Source organism: Sciurus vulgaris, assembly GCF_902686455.1.
Source record: "Sciurus vulgaris genome assembly, chromosome: 5".
NCBI lineage: Eukaryota > Metazoa > Chordata > Mammalia > Rodentia > Sciuridae > Sciurus > Sciurus vulgaris.
In genome coordinates, this window is record NC_136465.1 from 95,507,093 (window position 1) to 95,523,609 (window position 16,517).

Here is a 16,517-nt window from a genome sequence, read left to right on the forward strand (position 1 = left end):
ATGCTGGGGAAAATAATAAAAAGTATTATTTTGACTCCCCTAGCTCTGGTCATGCCTATCCTCTTTAGACTTAGAGAAAGATAAAAGCAAAAAGAAAGAAAGCATAATAAAATAGAATAGGGATCTAGATCTCTTAACATCTTGCTCATAAATTGAAAAGTCTCTGAATATGATCATACTCTTTTTGCCACTAGATTTCTATACACTTATGTACTAAAATATACAAATTTGATAGAAAGAGGCTATTGCATTGACCCTTAGGTCCAGTTGCCACCATTTATTCTATCTTCTGAAATGTATCTCACTTCATCACAACTATGACAAAGAAGATATTACTGTTCACCCTTTCCTTGAAACTGAAACTCAGAGAGGTTAGATAATTTTGCCTGAAATTACAAAGAAGCAAAGACTGCATTCAAACTCCACATCCTTCTGATTAAAAGGACCATATTTTCAATCTTTAAAAAGAGGCGAGGAAACACCATGGGAAGACAGAGGCAGTGTTGGTCTGATGCTTCCACAAGTCAGGTGTAGGGGGCTGTGCCATGTTGATCACATCAGCAGCGAGGAGGTTAATTGACATAAGCACCCTCAGGTGATTTTATCGTCCACGCACACAACGTATGCACATGTGTTCTGGAGCACTAATTGCCTGCTCGGAGCATCTCGCCTAATCTTTGCGTAAGAGGCGTGGCCCTGCTCTCCGCCTCCTGGAGGTGATATAAGCGTAGGCGGAGCGAGACAGAGACACAGCATCCATTAGCAGAAAAGCAGCTAGATACACGCCCCGCAGCAGCGAGTAGGGGCAGCAGCGGAAGGCAGATCGCAGAAGGGAGAACTGAGACGCATCACTAAAACACCTTAGGTAGAGGTACCCTTAGTTCACAGGATGCAGGACGCACCAGTAAGCAGCAGACCTTAAGTGAGGCGTAGCAAGTCTCTCTTCCTCTAAGTTCTAAGCAAAGCCTGTCCTTCTCTCAAGGTCTCTCTTAAGCAAAGTCTCTCTCTCTCTCCTCTCAAAGCAAGTAAACCTCATTTCCTCTATCCTCTATAAACAAGCAAGAAAGCAGTGCACTAAAGAGAAAGATAGAAGTGCCTCAGTTTCCACTCCACCACCCATAAGACCCGTGCAAATTGTTGCCGCAAGCGGTGACAAATATCCATGGATTTTGTACCGCAAAAAACCAGCGACATCAGGGATACTAAGGGTTGCTGGCAAGCATTACTAGTTAGGAAAGAAACGTAGAACAGATTCTCCCTCAGAAACTTCAGAAGGAACCAACCCTTTGGACACCTGGAATTTGGACTTCTAGATACTAGAACTGTGAGACAATAAATTCTGTTATTCTAAGTCACCCAGTTGGTGGTATTTTGTGATAACTATTCTAGGAAACTAATATTCTATGTTTCTGCTTTGGAGCAATAATGAGATGGTAAAAGGCCAGAAAAGATGAGGATGTTTATTAATGAAGATCCATCTCATGCCATTTATCCCCACTATGAGCACACATACCTACTGAATGATTCCCGTGGCACATTTAATGCTCCTAGCTAGAATACTGTGAGACAAGTGCATTCTTCCCTGCTCTAATGGCTATGTGTGCTTACCAAGAATCAGTTGTGTTTATTCCAAGTTCTTTTTGCTGTAATAATTTTGTACCTTGCTTAATAAAAAAAAAAAGTTAATTTTATTAAGGTTTTTGTATTAATCCGTCCTAGGTAGGATGGATTAGGTCATTAAAAGCACACTATTTTGTAGGTTCCAGTGAGTTCTGACTTTATAATTCTAATGTGATCTATGACAAACTAACCAAATCATTAAAGAGTTATACGGACTATGCATACACAATGCTCAGTGTATGCCAAATCTGCTTAAGTTTTAAACTTTAGTCTGGTGTAGGAGGCTATACTTTTAACTACAAAGGGATAATGTCACTTTCCCCTTATTGCATATCATTTGTACTACTTGAAGACTTTAAGAAAGTGTTGAAAAGAGTCATTGCAAAGAACTGGGGCCTAGAGTAGACTGCCTGGCTCCTGTTTTGAATTGTGATCCCATTCAGAACACATCTGCCCTATGTGCGCCACAATTCCCCCATTCCTTATGGTCCTTATTCGCAATTGTTGTTGAACTGATTCGATTTTTTTTAAATTAAAATATTTACTTATTTTTTTAATTTTTTTGCGGTACCGGGGATCGAACTCAGGGCCTTGTGCTTGCGAGGCGAGCACTCTACCAGCTGAGCTATCTCCCCGGCCCAATATTTTTTATTTTTACAGAAACATTTTGATTCATTGTACACAAATGGTGTAAAACTTTTCATTTCTATGGTTGTATGATTCGATTTTTAAAAATCGTTTCTCTCTCTTTTTATTTCTACTTTTTTCTATTTGGGGAAATCTCCCGGCACTTCAGGCTAGGTTTTTGAGTGCGCAGGCCCATGAGCTTCCCGCGTCCCCATCCTGGGGGCGGGGCAAAGCCGGGTGGGTCGGCGCTCAGCGGCCCAGACCGGTCCCCTTGGCACGCAGCAGACTTGTTCCCTCTCGCTTGCCGTCCACACAGCATGGCGGTCGCCGTGCTCCGGCTGTGGCTGGACCTGCAGCCGTGGGTCAGGACTCTGCGTGCTTTCTCCACCGCGGTATCCCCGACCACTCACGCTTCGAGGCCTGGCCTGCGTGAGTGTCTCCCGTGTTGCCTCCAGTTTTGGGGGGAGGTAAAAGGGCGGAACACCGGCCCTACAACGGCCGCTTCCTCCCAGGGAGGCCGATTGTCCTTTGCCGGCCGGGCCGGTAGGAAAGCCGCAGGTGCGGGTCTGTCCTCTGCGCCGGTGTCTCCTGGTTCCTGGCCGCCGGCCTTCGCGTGTTCTGGACGCTGGCACAGAAAGCTTGCTGCCCTCCGCCGTGAACGGCACCTTCTGGTGCTGTCGTCCGGTGGCCACGGGCCCGGGTCTGCAATCTCCTAGTACTTGATAAGGTTTGTCAGGCAGTGTTTGAACCATGGAGTTTCCCGAATATTTAAAAAGGTATACAGCTATACCAGAAAAAACCATAGCTCTGAATTTCAGGTCACCAAATGGGATGACCTTCGTTCCAAAAGAGATTTTAGGGATGCTTGGTAGCGTTCTTGACTTTGGGCAAGGTAGTGGAAAAGACAAATTTGTTGACAGAGAAATACTCTGTAGAGTGAGAGATACTGCAGTAGAAGAGTGAATAGGGTGACGAGAGCATTGAGAAGGAGTCATACAGAGTCAGGAAAGGCTCACCAAGTAGTGGGCACGTCCTATTCATGCTGCCTGATATAATTTCTCCAATTTACACTGCATACTTCTCATAGCTTAGTGTCAGGCTTTGCATGTCCTTAAAATAAATTGTAAATTCCTTAATGCATCATAGTGGCTCATAGCCTTAATATTTATTTAAATTTTTTTATTCTCTGAATACTTCTGTATGCTGGATAGTGCCCTAGGCTTTGGGAATACAGCGGAGTCCCTGAGCTAATGAAGTTTATATCCTTTTAGGAAAGTTTGAGTAAAAAAAAGTAAACCACCTACATAAAATGTCAAGTGTTTACTGTTATGAAGAAAAATAAAGCAGAATATTGAGAATGATATATTGGGGGAGAAGTGGCTATAGGGTAGGATAAGATAGTCTGGAAAGACTTCTCTGAGGAAGTAAAAATTAAGCAGAGCCTAGAGACATGCAATATTTGGGATAAGAGCATTGTTGGCATAGGAAACAAGTGAAAGGCCCACAAATGAGAACAAGTTTAGGGATGTGATCAAGGACAAAAAGAAGGCCAATGAGTTCTAGGCTTACCTAGAACTAGTGAGCAAATGGGAGAGTGGTAGTACAAGATGTCAGAGGATTAGGTAATGGACTGATCTTACGGTTTGTAAGCATTTGGTTTTGATATTTGGCTTGAATTTTATTCCAAGCTGGGGATCATGTTGGGTAACTTTGAAAAGGGAACAGATGTGATTTGCACTTTTAAAAGGTCACTGGCTACTGTGTGGATAACTAACTTCAGTAGGTTAAGAGTGGAAGCCAGAGACTGCTGTTACAGTAAACTAAATGAGATGATGGTGACTTGAGATTATAAGTGGAAAAGGTGGTATGGTTGGATTTAGGATTTTGAAGTTAGGGCTGATAGGATTTACTGATTTGTTGTCCTTGAGGACAGATCTCAAGGAAGCATATCATATTTTTGTCCTGAGCAATTGGATGAATTGCAATACCATTTACATGGATTGGGAAAACTGGAAGAAGTAAATCAAGAACTCTGCCACGCATTTATTATAGATGAGATGTCCATTAAATGTCTTTAGCTTCCTTTTTTCCCCTTCAGTTCTCTCACTGTTCTACTCATAACATTTTCAGCTATATTGAGTTTGAATTTGTTTAGTTTGATTTTCCATGTTTTCTCCAAACATTTTTTTCTTACCTGGCTGTTTCTCTGTCTACCTCCTACTCATCCTTCAAGTTTTAGCTTAAAGTTTGCTTCCTCAGAGAGGTTTTGCACATCCATATTAGTCAGTATTCCCAAGAGAGACAGAACTGGTAGGATGAATGGAGAGGTAGATAGATAGGTGAGGGGATGGACTTATTAGGAGAATTGTCTCACGTGATTAAGGAGGTTGAGAAGTTCTATAACAGACTATTACAAGTTGGCAACACAAGGATATCAATAGTGTGGCTCAGTTCAAGTCTGAGAAGAAAAGTATTCCAGCTCCAGGAGAGTTAAAGAACAAATTCACCTTTCCTCTGCCTTTCAGTTTTATCCTTCCCCTCATTGGGGCGTTTAAGAATGAATCTTATCCACTCAGTCTATCGACTCACACACTAATCTCCATTGGCAATATCCTCCCAGACACACCAAGAAATAATCCTTTACCAGCTATCAAGTTATCTCTTAATCCAGTCAAGTTGGTACCTGAAATTAACAAAAATGCTGACCTTGGTGGCACAAGCCTGTGATCCTGGGTACTTGGGACACAGAGACAGGAAACTCTCAAATTTGAAGCTAGCCTGGGCAATTTAGTGAGAACCTATCTCAAAATTTAAAACAGATCTGGGGATAGCTCAATGGTAGAGTGCTTGTCTAACATGTATGAGGTCCTGGGTTTCATCCCCAGTATTTAATACACACACACAAACACTAATAACAACTAATTGTTGTTCCCTAGGTTCAGTTCCCTGCTGTATGTATCCATAGTAGTATACTGTTTATTGAAATTACTTGCTAAAATTCTGTCTTATTTGACAGATTCTGCATTCTGTGAGAGAAGGGACTGTCTGTTTGCTCATTGCTGCCTTCCTAGTTTCTGATACACAATATTACTTAAATAATTTATGAATGAATAAATGGCAAAGTATTGAGAGATGAATTGAAATATGTCAGATGAAGAAATGAGGTGAATGCGGATGGGGAAGGAACTAGGCGATGGGAGGCACATTACAAGTAGAGAACAGAAAGTTGAGAGAAATATTAAAGGTATGGTTCTGGAAATTTTGTTGTAGCTACAGAACCTTGTAAGGGTAAAAGTAGATCAGGTCATGCTCTTGTCACCTTAACTTCTTTCTCTTAGTTTTCTTGACTATATTTGACCTCTAAGGAAGGCTAATAATAGTACTTGTGTTTGTTGTAATGAGTAAGATTAAATTAAATAATAAAAATCATTTAGTACAGTGTCTGCAAGTGGAAATGTTCAGTAAATGTTTGGACTGCGGTTGTGGCTCAATAGAAATAGCGCTTGCCTAGCGTGCGTGAGGCACTAGGTTCAATCTTCAGCCCCACATAAAAAATAAATAAAATAAAGATATTGTGTCCATCTACAACTAAAATTTTAATAGAAATATAGCTATTTTAAGATAGCAGAACATTTATTTAGAGAAACATAAGGTAAGATTATTTAAAAGGTGTTTTCTGTTTGAAGTAATCCACATTCTTCTATAATTATGTGACTTAGTAGGAATGGCCATAAGTTTTGTTATTGGTGTTAGTTATTGTTATCATTGACTTTTCTAATATATAATAGAGAAGGAAAAATTGAGACATTGTCATTTTGATAGAACAGAGTGATTCCAAATATGAGCAAGTATATTTATAATTAGGACATTTCAAACCAGTTATCTTTAAATATTCACAATACTTATTTATATCTAGGTATTTTAATTTTGGAAAGTGTGTTTATTTTGTTGTGAACCTTAAAATTTATTGAAAATATTTCTGTAGATGATGAGTTCACTATATCAGCAATAAAAAGAAACTTTACGTAACTGTGAATTTTTAAAGGCTATTTCTTTCTGTTTTTGTTAAAATTATTTCAGTCTGAATTTAAAACAGGTTGTCATTTCATACTTATGTTACTAAGCATCTTTTTGTGGGGGGAGATGGGTACAGGGGATTGAACTCAGGGTCACATCCCCAGCCCTATTTTGTGTTTTATTTAGAGACAGGGTCTCACTGAGTTGCTTAGCACCTCATTTTTTGCTGAGGCTGGCTTTGAGCTCTTGATCCCCTTGCTTCAGCCTCCTGAGCCGCTGGGATTATAGTGGTGCCTGGCAATAAGGGACAATGATGACTCTTGAATAACTCATAAAATCCTCTATCCCTATTGTGTTATCTTTAGGTACAACAGAAAGAACATCCAAAAGTGAAAGGCAGCTGAGAAGAAAGGTAAACAATTTATACTCTACGCTATGTTAATGGTTTCTGAAATTCTGAAGTGATACAGATACTTATTACAAGGTGGAAGGGTGCTGCCAGAGAAGGCTTCACAAAGTCATGTTTACTGGGTGATTGCCCAGCCATGGTAGGGGTTAATCTTTGACCTATTTTACCCTCTACCCACAGAATGGGTCATCTTTAAAAGGTATACTCACTCCCAGGAAACAGAATATAGAACTATTTTTTTATGATGCCCTTAGCAGTTGTGTAGCTTAGGTATATGCATTCACCTAGTCAGTCTTACCCTGTGGGTATCTCTATGGAGGAATCCCAAATTATAAGGTCAGTTGATGAGCATGGAACCAGAACAAAAGCACATTAGCTGGAAGTTAAATGACACCAAATTGCAATCATCTCGGCAATAGTTTTTACAGGAATATTACCTGCTTTTAGGACATATACTATTCTGGTTTTGATGTTGCTTAGATGGGCATTGCTGAATTTTGCCACCTTAAATTGTACTTTTGTATGCTAGCCATCCCTTTCTACCATTAAAAAATGTGTGTGCGTGTCTGTATTTTAGTATATGTATTTTAAAATACTTATATATTTATGTATGTTAATCTGATTGACTAAGCTGTCAAGTAGTTTTTCTCTGGGCCTGGGAGCCATGTAATTTCTCATTATGTATTTATTCAATTTGTTTAGCCCTAATGTACTTATTTCCAATCCTTATTTCCTATTTTTAAGTTCTCAGTATTCCCTTATAAATACTGACTTCCATCAAAGAAGTTTTTAAAAATATTTCATGATATATTAACACTGCATAAACAAAATGTAAAATGATTTGTTGAAATTCTAATTAAAGAAATCAATTTTTAGTGAAGGAAATGTGACATTAAAGGAGATCTTTGCCATAGGATTTGAAGAAACAGTTCAGAGATATTTAAATAGGTTTAATGGTTTTTCATTTGAACAGCAGTAGATTTGTTGGAGGCCAGATTTTATGTAGGTTGCAGTTCTGCTTTTATTTCTCATAATTGCTGCTTATGGTTTAAAATTAAAGAATATATTTTAAAATTTTAAGTATTTTATGTTTCTTAGGCACTGCCTCCTAGGACAGAGAGAATGGCTGTTGACCAGGACTGGCCTAGTGTTTACCCTGTTGCAGCACCATTTAAACCCTCCACAGTACCTCTACCTGTTCGAATGGGTTATCCAGTAAAAAAGGGTGTGCCTATGGCAAAGGAGGGAAATCTGGAACTTTTAAAGGTAAGATTAATTGCTGGTTCATTGGCTTAGACTAATACCTAAACAAATGCTGATCTTCCCTCCATTCTCATCTGCCTTCAAGTTTCAGTATATAGAAGCATATTGTATTTTAATATAATTTTTTTTCCAGGTGATAGTGCTGTACTTTGATTATTCACGGTACAAAAGATTCAAAGAACTCTGGGTCTTTGAGAATCTAATTAATCAGTCTTATGTTTTTCCTTGTGGCCTTTTTAATTGTATCTTCTCTATATTTGTCTTTCAAGTAGAACTAAGAATAGTGAAATAATCTAATTTGAGACTGAGAATTGGGATGTAAAGATTCTACTTTTAAAAGAGTAATTTTAGGAGCTGGGGACATAGCTCAGTTGGTAAAGTGCTTATTTCACGTGCAACATGCACAAGGCCCTGGGTTCAATTTTCAGCACCACACAAAAAAAAAGAGGATTTTAAAACTTTCTTTCCAGAAAGGTAAAATATTTAATATTATCGTAATAGTCCACCAGCTTTAACTTCTTTACTGCTTAAAGCAAAATAAGTCACTTTAAAAGCCTCATTTGATAGCATCTATAATCATTTATGTACTATAGTTTTTTTTTTATAAAGGAAAACTTAAATGTTTAGTCTAAGAGTATATATCTTGAATAGTTTCCTTTTAACATACAATGGAAGTTATAGTGGAAAATGAAGTATGTTTTCTACTAAATAAGAGTTCTTGCAAAAGTTTTATTTAAAAGGTAATGTTAAGGGCTCAGTTGGTAGAGTGCTTGCATTGCAAGCACAAGGCCCTAAGTTCAATCCCCAGCACTGCAAAAAAAAAAAAGGTAATGTTAAAAAGTGAAAAAGGAAGAGGAAGAAGGGTGCTCTGCTACTGGATATAGTGTAAATCAAATTTGGAAATAGGAATACTTCAGGGGACACAAGAAAGCAAACATTGAGGAAAGCAAACCTTTCCTTCAAATGAAGAGAAAGAACTTAATTAAAAGGGAAGGTCTTTGGAAAATGTCACTAGGTGGGAGAGAGCAGCAGTATGTTTGTAATAATGCTGATGATTGTGAATGGTATTTTAATAAATGTAAAAATCCAAACATTTAATGCATACCATCTGTTCAGAGTTACGGTATCATTGAATACATTTAACTCGGCTAATATATGTAAAGTGTTTAGAATAGTCCCTATTTAAATCCATATAAACATTATCTATTATTTTTCTTTTTATGAACTTGAGATTTATATTTTCATGTTTTAAAAATATAAACTGAAAGTAGTGGTGTGTGGCTATAATCCCACTGCTTGGGAGGCTGAGGCAGGAAGATCATGATTTCAAGGCCAGCCTGGACACATAGTAAGACCCTGTCTCTAAAAAATAAAAGTATAGATAATGAAGCCACTCAGCCAATAATACCAATGGTCAGTGCCTATTTTAATATTGTAAAAGAACTATCTGATTTTATCTGCTACATTGTTCGTTGGCCTGTGATTTAGTTTTATGAGAAAATTATGTTTTTCATATGTTTTCATTATGTTTTATGACATTTAACTAGCAGGGCTTATAGTCTAGCTATTTAGGAAACTGAGACTAGAAGCTAACTTGAGCGCACCAGTTCAGGACCACCCTGGACTACCTAGTGAGACCCTGTCTCAAAAACAAAAGTTGTAATTTATTCTTTAAAATTTTCTATTTTAGATCCCAAATTTTCTCCATTTGACTCCCGTAGCAATTAAAAAACACTGTGAAGCTCTTAAAGGTAAGTGATTTGTTTTCATATAAACTATATGTTTACTATGAACATTTAAAATTTTTGAAGACAGATTTTTTAAAATTGAAAATCTCAGGTTTGATAAGATTCAAAGTGCTTAAAAGTAAGTCCATGTAAATGATAGCTATTACATTCTGAGTGATTATCAGTTTCTTCTTTTTTTAAAAAGTTTTTGTTATCGATAGACCTGTATTTTATTTATTTATATGTAGTGCTAAGAATTGAACCCAATGCCTTACCATGCTAGGCAAGTACTCTGCCACAGAGCTACAACCCCAGCCCAGTTTCTTCTTCTTCTTCTTCTTTTTTTTTTTTTTGCAAGGCAAGCACTCTACCAGCTGAGCTATCTCCCCAGTCCCAGTTTCTTCTTTTTTAAAGAAGGATTTTTAAGTTGTTTTTAGTGAATTATTAAATGTCAAATCTGCACTTTTTTATTTTTATTTTTTGCTTACCACTCTAGAAGGTATTATGACTAACTTAGAAATTGAAACCATAATCCTTGCTCACAGATAGGTTATGGACTTATTGTTGAGTTGTAGAAAGCACATACATAAAAAGATTGAAGAAAATATTGCAGTTTTACCAATAAATGCAAATCAGTATGATTCAAACTGAGGATAGTAAATAAGAATACTAAATAGCAGAATAGTCAGTGGGTTCAGTAATGGGATACAACACAGAGAACAGATATTGAAGAAATTAAGGTTTTTAAAAAATTAGAAGTGATATATACATAGGGTGAATCAAATAGAAGAACCTGCAATCGTAAACAAGTCTTATGTTTTCTTTTCCATACTAAGCCCGTTATTCCAGAAGTTTCTTTTAATTATTGTTTAGTTCTAGTGATTACTTTCAGAGAGTATTTATTTAATTCATAACAAGTACTTTTTATGTTGTGTGTATATATGAATAAATAATTAGTCACCAGAATGCGTTGTATCTCCGGTTCTGGATTTATTGATTTTTGAATAATATCTGTTGATTCATAGGCATAATCATAGATTTCATGCACTTATACTACGATTTCTTCTCTTTCTTACATGCATAAAGGTAAAGGCAAATTTTTGTTCATGGTTCTATGTATGTTTTTATAATTATATATACATTCTAATTTAATTTTGATCTAATTTGCATTGGACCATATGTTGGATAAGCATATTTTGAATTGTTCTTGATTCACAGCTATTGGTGATTGATTATATAGTTTAATTCAAGAGTTAGTACCTTTGGATAAAAGTCATAATGTATTAATGCTGACTAAAAGGTGTATACTGACACAGTAGTCCACTCCTGTAATTCTAGGTACTTGCGAGTCTGAGGCAAAACAATTGCAAGTTCAAGGTCAGCCTTGGCAGCTTAGCAAGACCCTGTCTCAAAATAAAAAATAAAAAATGGTGGGGATGTTGCTTAGTGGTCGAGTGCCCCTGGGTTCAATCCCTAGTACTACAAAAAAGTGAAAATTTAAATTAGAAATTAAAAAAAAGTTGTATAAATGTTCAGTGTACTTGTTAAGGCTTTTCAGGAAGAAAAAGAAAGAATCCTGGTAACATTTTATAGGTAGGCTGATTATGTTGAAGGAGATATAGGATAATGAACATAATTATGATTCAGTCTGAGCTTTTGGAAGAACATTACATTTAAAAATATAAGGAAAAAGATATAAAAGGGTCCTAAATCAGAGGCATAGTAATCTTCTTCTTGAAATGAGGAAAGAAAAACCTTTTTTATTTATTTGGTCCTTTACTTTGGGATAATAGAATGGTTTTCTGTCCTTTTTGGGTTTCTGTTTCAGTTTTTATTTTTGCTTGGAATTGAACTAAAACTGATGACTATTCCAAATTTTTGTGCCTTTTGGCACAAAAAAAAAAAAATTGCCTTTACCTTTATGCATATATTTTTGATCCTTTGTAAAGTCAGTTAACAAATGCATTACTCTACACTGATAAATTCCAGTTTTCTTCTTTTTAAACATTATTTTAAAATGTGTGTTTATAACCTAGCATTTGCTTATTTTAATGAAATACTTCTATAACTTCTAATTTTTAAACAAAAGGCTTTCATATGGCACATTTAGAAAAGTAGCATTCTTTTTAAAAATATTTTTAGATGTAGATGAACACGATACCTTTTATTTATTTATTTATTTATTTATTTATTTATTTATTTATTTTTTATTTTTGGATACTGGGGATTGGACTCAGGGACCCTCGACCACTGAGCCTCATTCCCAGCCGTATTTTGTGTTTTATTTAGAGACAGGGTCTCATTGAGTTGCTTAGGGCCTCACTTTTTCTGAGGCTGGCTTTGAACTTGTGATCCTCCTGTCTCAGCCCCCTGAGCTGCTGGGATTATAGGCATATGCCACCGAGCCCGGCACTATTTTATTTACTTTTATGTGGTGCTGAGGATCAAACCCAATGTCTCACGTGTGCTAGACAAGCGCTCTACTACTGAGCTACAACCCCAGCCCATAGCATTATCTTTTACAGTACTTAAATTAGTTTTTTAATCTTTGCTTAATTATGCCTTTACACTTCTGCCAGCTCTGGATTTAGATTCCATCTTCCAAATAACTCAATCTTTCAAATATTCTGCTTTCTTTCAAATAGATGAGTTCAGATTTTATATCTAATTTGCAGATGGAAAATCTGAAGTGCAGAAAAGTTAGGTAATTTACCAAAAAAATAATAATCAGTGGTAGAAGTTGAATAAAAACCAAGATCTTTTATTCATGTCTAGTCCATTGCTCTATCAGATTAGTAAAGGTTAATAGGAGTCTATTTTATACTTCCCAGTTGGCTATTTTTTTTAGACACATAATTTAGGTAATTTAACAACTATAATTATGTGGTGATTGAGATAACTTATTCACAGTTTAAAAGAAAAGAAAAAAATTCAGTGCAAACCCAAGAACTCATAATTCTCCAAACTAGTCTCTTACAAAGTGCTTGGCAGTGATATATATCTTATGTTGCAGGATATTGGAATTTGTCCATGATGGGAATGAAATCCAAACTCAAAAGTCTTACTCTGTTCACTTTTTTAAAGTGTCAAAATGTTCTTAATTCCAAAGATATGTAACTGAGATTGATCTTTTGAACTGGGTATTTGAAGAATGGAGTGAGCTTAATTTGTGGGCATGTTTTGAGTCATAGATATCGGAGGATGTCTGTAACCCAGAGTGACATTTTATTGACTCTTAATTTTAAAATCAGGCCTAAAGGGAACTAAGTATAGTACTTCATATTAGAAAATTTTTAGCTTGGGAAAATGGTATTGGCAAAGTACCTCTTACTGTCCCTTAGATTATCACAGAGAAGAGCTCCCATATCCACCAGTATTTATGACCAGTCTTTCCTGTGGTTGGGTTTTGTTGGAGAAAGCCATGGATCTATGAGGTCTAACTTGTTTAGCCCAAGAAGCCAATTACTTAAAGTAAGGCTATTAAGGAATGAGAAGGGGAGCCTAATAGTGTCAGAAGTTTTCATCCCAAACCAGAGGCCCTCTGACACACTAACTCACTAGGAAAAGGACAGTATGAAGTCAGCAGTTGATGCCAATAGAAGGCCGAAAGATAGTGCTCTTCTCCTCACCAGCTTCAGTTAGGACCTGAGATAATACTATTCCCCTGTGCTCTGGAAATCAACAGAAAGCCATGGTCACAGTCACCACGCTTAGAACTTCCTGTTGTAACCTAGGTCTCAGACCCAGTCTCACCTTCACTCTGGACTGTCTTGACCATATATATGGAGAAAAAGCTGCTTCTCTTTTCGTTTAGCCCCACTGGCACACAGAGGTCATGTGGAAGAAACATGAGTTATTGTAAGGATCCGTATAAAGATGACCTAGGCTTTTGTACCTGTACCACTTGAGTCTTTATTTAGTTCAATTTCTGAAAGAGTATTGACTATGCCTTGTTTTCCTCTTAGAACTTTTCTAGAGCTTCTTTCAATTCCTTTCAGCTGATCTTTTGTAATCTTCATTTTGGAGTGAGTTAACATTATCCTTTGCTTTTCACAAACAGTAATGCTGTGGGCACTGTGAACAGTTTACTTTTAATTAATAAGGAGGAATTAAACTGCACTTGAAATTTTTAAAAAAATTTTAAATTTTTTATTTAATTTTATTATTTTTTTAAATCTTGGGTCTGGGAATTAAACCTCATGCATGGTAAGCACATACTCTACCACAGAAGTACCCCCACTCCAAAACCTTGATAGTTATCTTTTAACTGAATACACTATTCTCTACCAAACCTAAATTATCCAGATTATTCCCATAATTCCTTCTTAGGGCCAAGCATGGTGGCACATGCCTCTAATACCAGCAGTCAGCTTTGAGGTAGGAGGATAACAAGTTTGAGGCTAACCTGAGCAACTTAGCAAGATTCTTTCTCAAAAAAATAAAAAGGTCTAGAGATGTAACTCAGGGGTAGAGCACTCCTGGGTTTAATCCCTAATACCCCTCCACCGAAAAATTTCCCTCTTTGTACCTAAGAAGAAAAGGGATGAGGATTGATGATGTGTGTGTTAAGAAAATCCATGTTGTCATTTCATGTGATCTGAGAATGATGTAAATAATTTGGTATTGTCATTATGCATTACAATGAGGATTTACTTGCAGAACTATAACTTTTTAAATTCTCAGATTTCTGTACTGAATGGCCAACTGCACTGGACAGTGATGAGAAATGCGAGAAGCATTTTCCGATTGAAATTGACACAGCTGATTATGTTTCATCAGGACCATCTATTCGAAACCCCAAAGCTCGAGTAGTAACCTTAAGGGTAAGAGATCTGTTAAAAAATAAGAACCATTAGAATACTTTATTTAAAAATGCATTTCCTATGTGATTACAAAATTAGTACATGTTTGTCATGGAAAATATAGAAGTTTTAAATTATAGAATAAAGTTGTCTCTAATTCTCCCATTCAAAAGTAATAATGGTTAATAACTAGCTCATTTTAATATAAATATGGGTATCCTTTGTGCATTTTAATGGGATGATACTATGTGTGTTTTAGTAATTGTTCTTTTTCACTTGTAAAGAATTAGCAAAAAAAAAAAAAAAAAAAAATTAAGCATTTCCCAATGTTATTAAGCATTCTTTAATCTTAAATTCAGTGGCTACATAATGAGTACTTGAGCATCTATAATGTGCCTGGACAATGTTTTTGAGGTTGGGGATGTAATGTGGTGTTTCCTTGTTGTTATTTTGTACTGCTTGGGATCGAGCCCAGTGCTTCGTGAATACTAGGCAAGTGCTCTACCACTTGAGCTACATCCGCTACCCTCATAGTTTTTTTAATATGGACTAAGTTATAATAAATATCCTTAGATATTTGGAATATTTGTATATATGTCTCCAAGATAATTTCCTAAAAGATCAGGTCAAAAGAAGTAACTCTTTTCAAGTTGTTTGATATATATTAAAAAATTTCTGCAGAAAATGTAAAAAATACAACACTAGCAGATTGTGAGAAAGCCTATTTTCTTATTATTGCCCCTTCATTAACCTCCTTTCAACCGCTTCAGACACCCATCGACCACTAATCTTTCTGTGTCTATGAATTTGCTTATGCTTGACATTGAATAATACAATATGTATTCTTTGGCTTAATGTAATGTTTTCAGTATGTTTCATCTGTTCCAGCTTGTATCATTTTTTCACTCCTTTTTATTGTGAAATAATACTTTATTTTATGAATACACCACATTTTACTTAGCAGTTTGTCAATTGGTGAGCATTGGATTGTTTCTGCTTATTGGCAATTATGAATAATGCCATTGTGAACATTCATATACGGATTTTTTATGTGGAGATATGTGTTCAGTTCTTTTGGGTATGTACATAGGAGTGGTGTTACTGGGTCACATGGTGACTCTTTGTTTAACATTTTGAGGAACTGCCAAGCTATTTTCCAAAGTAGCTGCAGTATTTTACAATTCACCAGCAAGTTTGAGGGTTTCAGTTTCTCCACATCCTCACCAATAGTTGTTACTGCTTACCTTTTCATTTTAGCCACTATAATGGATATGAAATGGTATCTTGTAGTTTTACTTAGCATAGCCCTAGTGATTAATGATATTGCACATTTTTCATGTGTTTATTGACCATTTATATATCTTGTTTAGAGAAATGACTAGTTAAATCCTTTGCCCATTTTTAGTTATTTTGTCTTTGTGTGTGTGTGTGTGTGTATAATAATACTGGGGATTAAACCCAGGGCTTTGCTTATCCTAGGCAAGGATTTGTACTGCTAAGCTATCCCCCTACCCCTTTTTATTTTATTTTGAGACAGGGTCTCACTAAGTTGCCCAGGCTGGCCTCAAACTTGGAATCCTCCTTTCTCAGCCTCCCAAGTAACTGGGATAATAGGAATGTGCCACTGTACCCAGTGGGTTGTCTTTATTTTTGACTAGTTTTTTTTTTTTTTTTTTTTTTTGATATCCTGCATACAAGACCCTTATTTGATATATTATTTGTAAAAATTTTCTTCCATTTTGTGGATTGTTATTTCACTTTCCTGATGGTGTCCTTTAAGCACAAAATTTTAATTTTAATGAAGTCTGATTTATAGATTCTTCTATGAATTTCTTTCACCTCTTGTGCTTTTGATGGCTTATCTAAGAAACTATTATCTGATTCAAGGTTATGAAGAGTTACTCCTATATTTTCTTGTAAGAGTTTTTTTAATTTTAGCTATTACATTTAGTTCTATGTTTTTAAAAATTTTTTAAAAAAATTTTTACAGACTGCATTTTGCTTCATTGTACACTAATGGGGTACAACTTTTCATTTCTATGGTTGTGCAAG

General features: G+C 36.1%; 1 protein-coding gene across 1 annotated transcript in view; it reads left to right on the plus strand.

The window, feature by feature from the left end:
- Window positions 1-2,520: 2,520 nt before the first annotated feature.
- The window catches only part of MRPS35 (mitochondrial ribosomal protein S35), a 51,709-nt gene continuing 37,712 nt past the window's right edge, over window positions 2,521-16,517 (plus strand). The window contains exons 1-5 of the mRNA XM_079139447.1: window positions 2,521-2,676; window positions 6,630-6,676; window positions 7,772-7,939; window positions 9,627-9,687; window positions 14,347-14,486. Of these exons, the coding sequence (XP_078995573.1) occupies window positions 2,565-2,676; window positions 6,630-6,676; window positions 7,772-7,939; window positions 9,627-9,687; window positions 14,347-14,486 (528 nt within the window). The 5' untranslated portion in view covers window positions 2,521-2,564. The remainder of the gene's footprint in view (window positions 2,677-6,629; window positions 6,677-7,771; window positions 7,940-9,626; window positions 9,688-14,346; window positions 14,487-16,517) is intronic.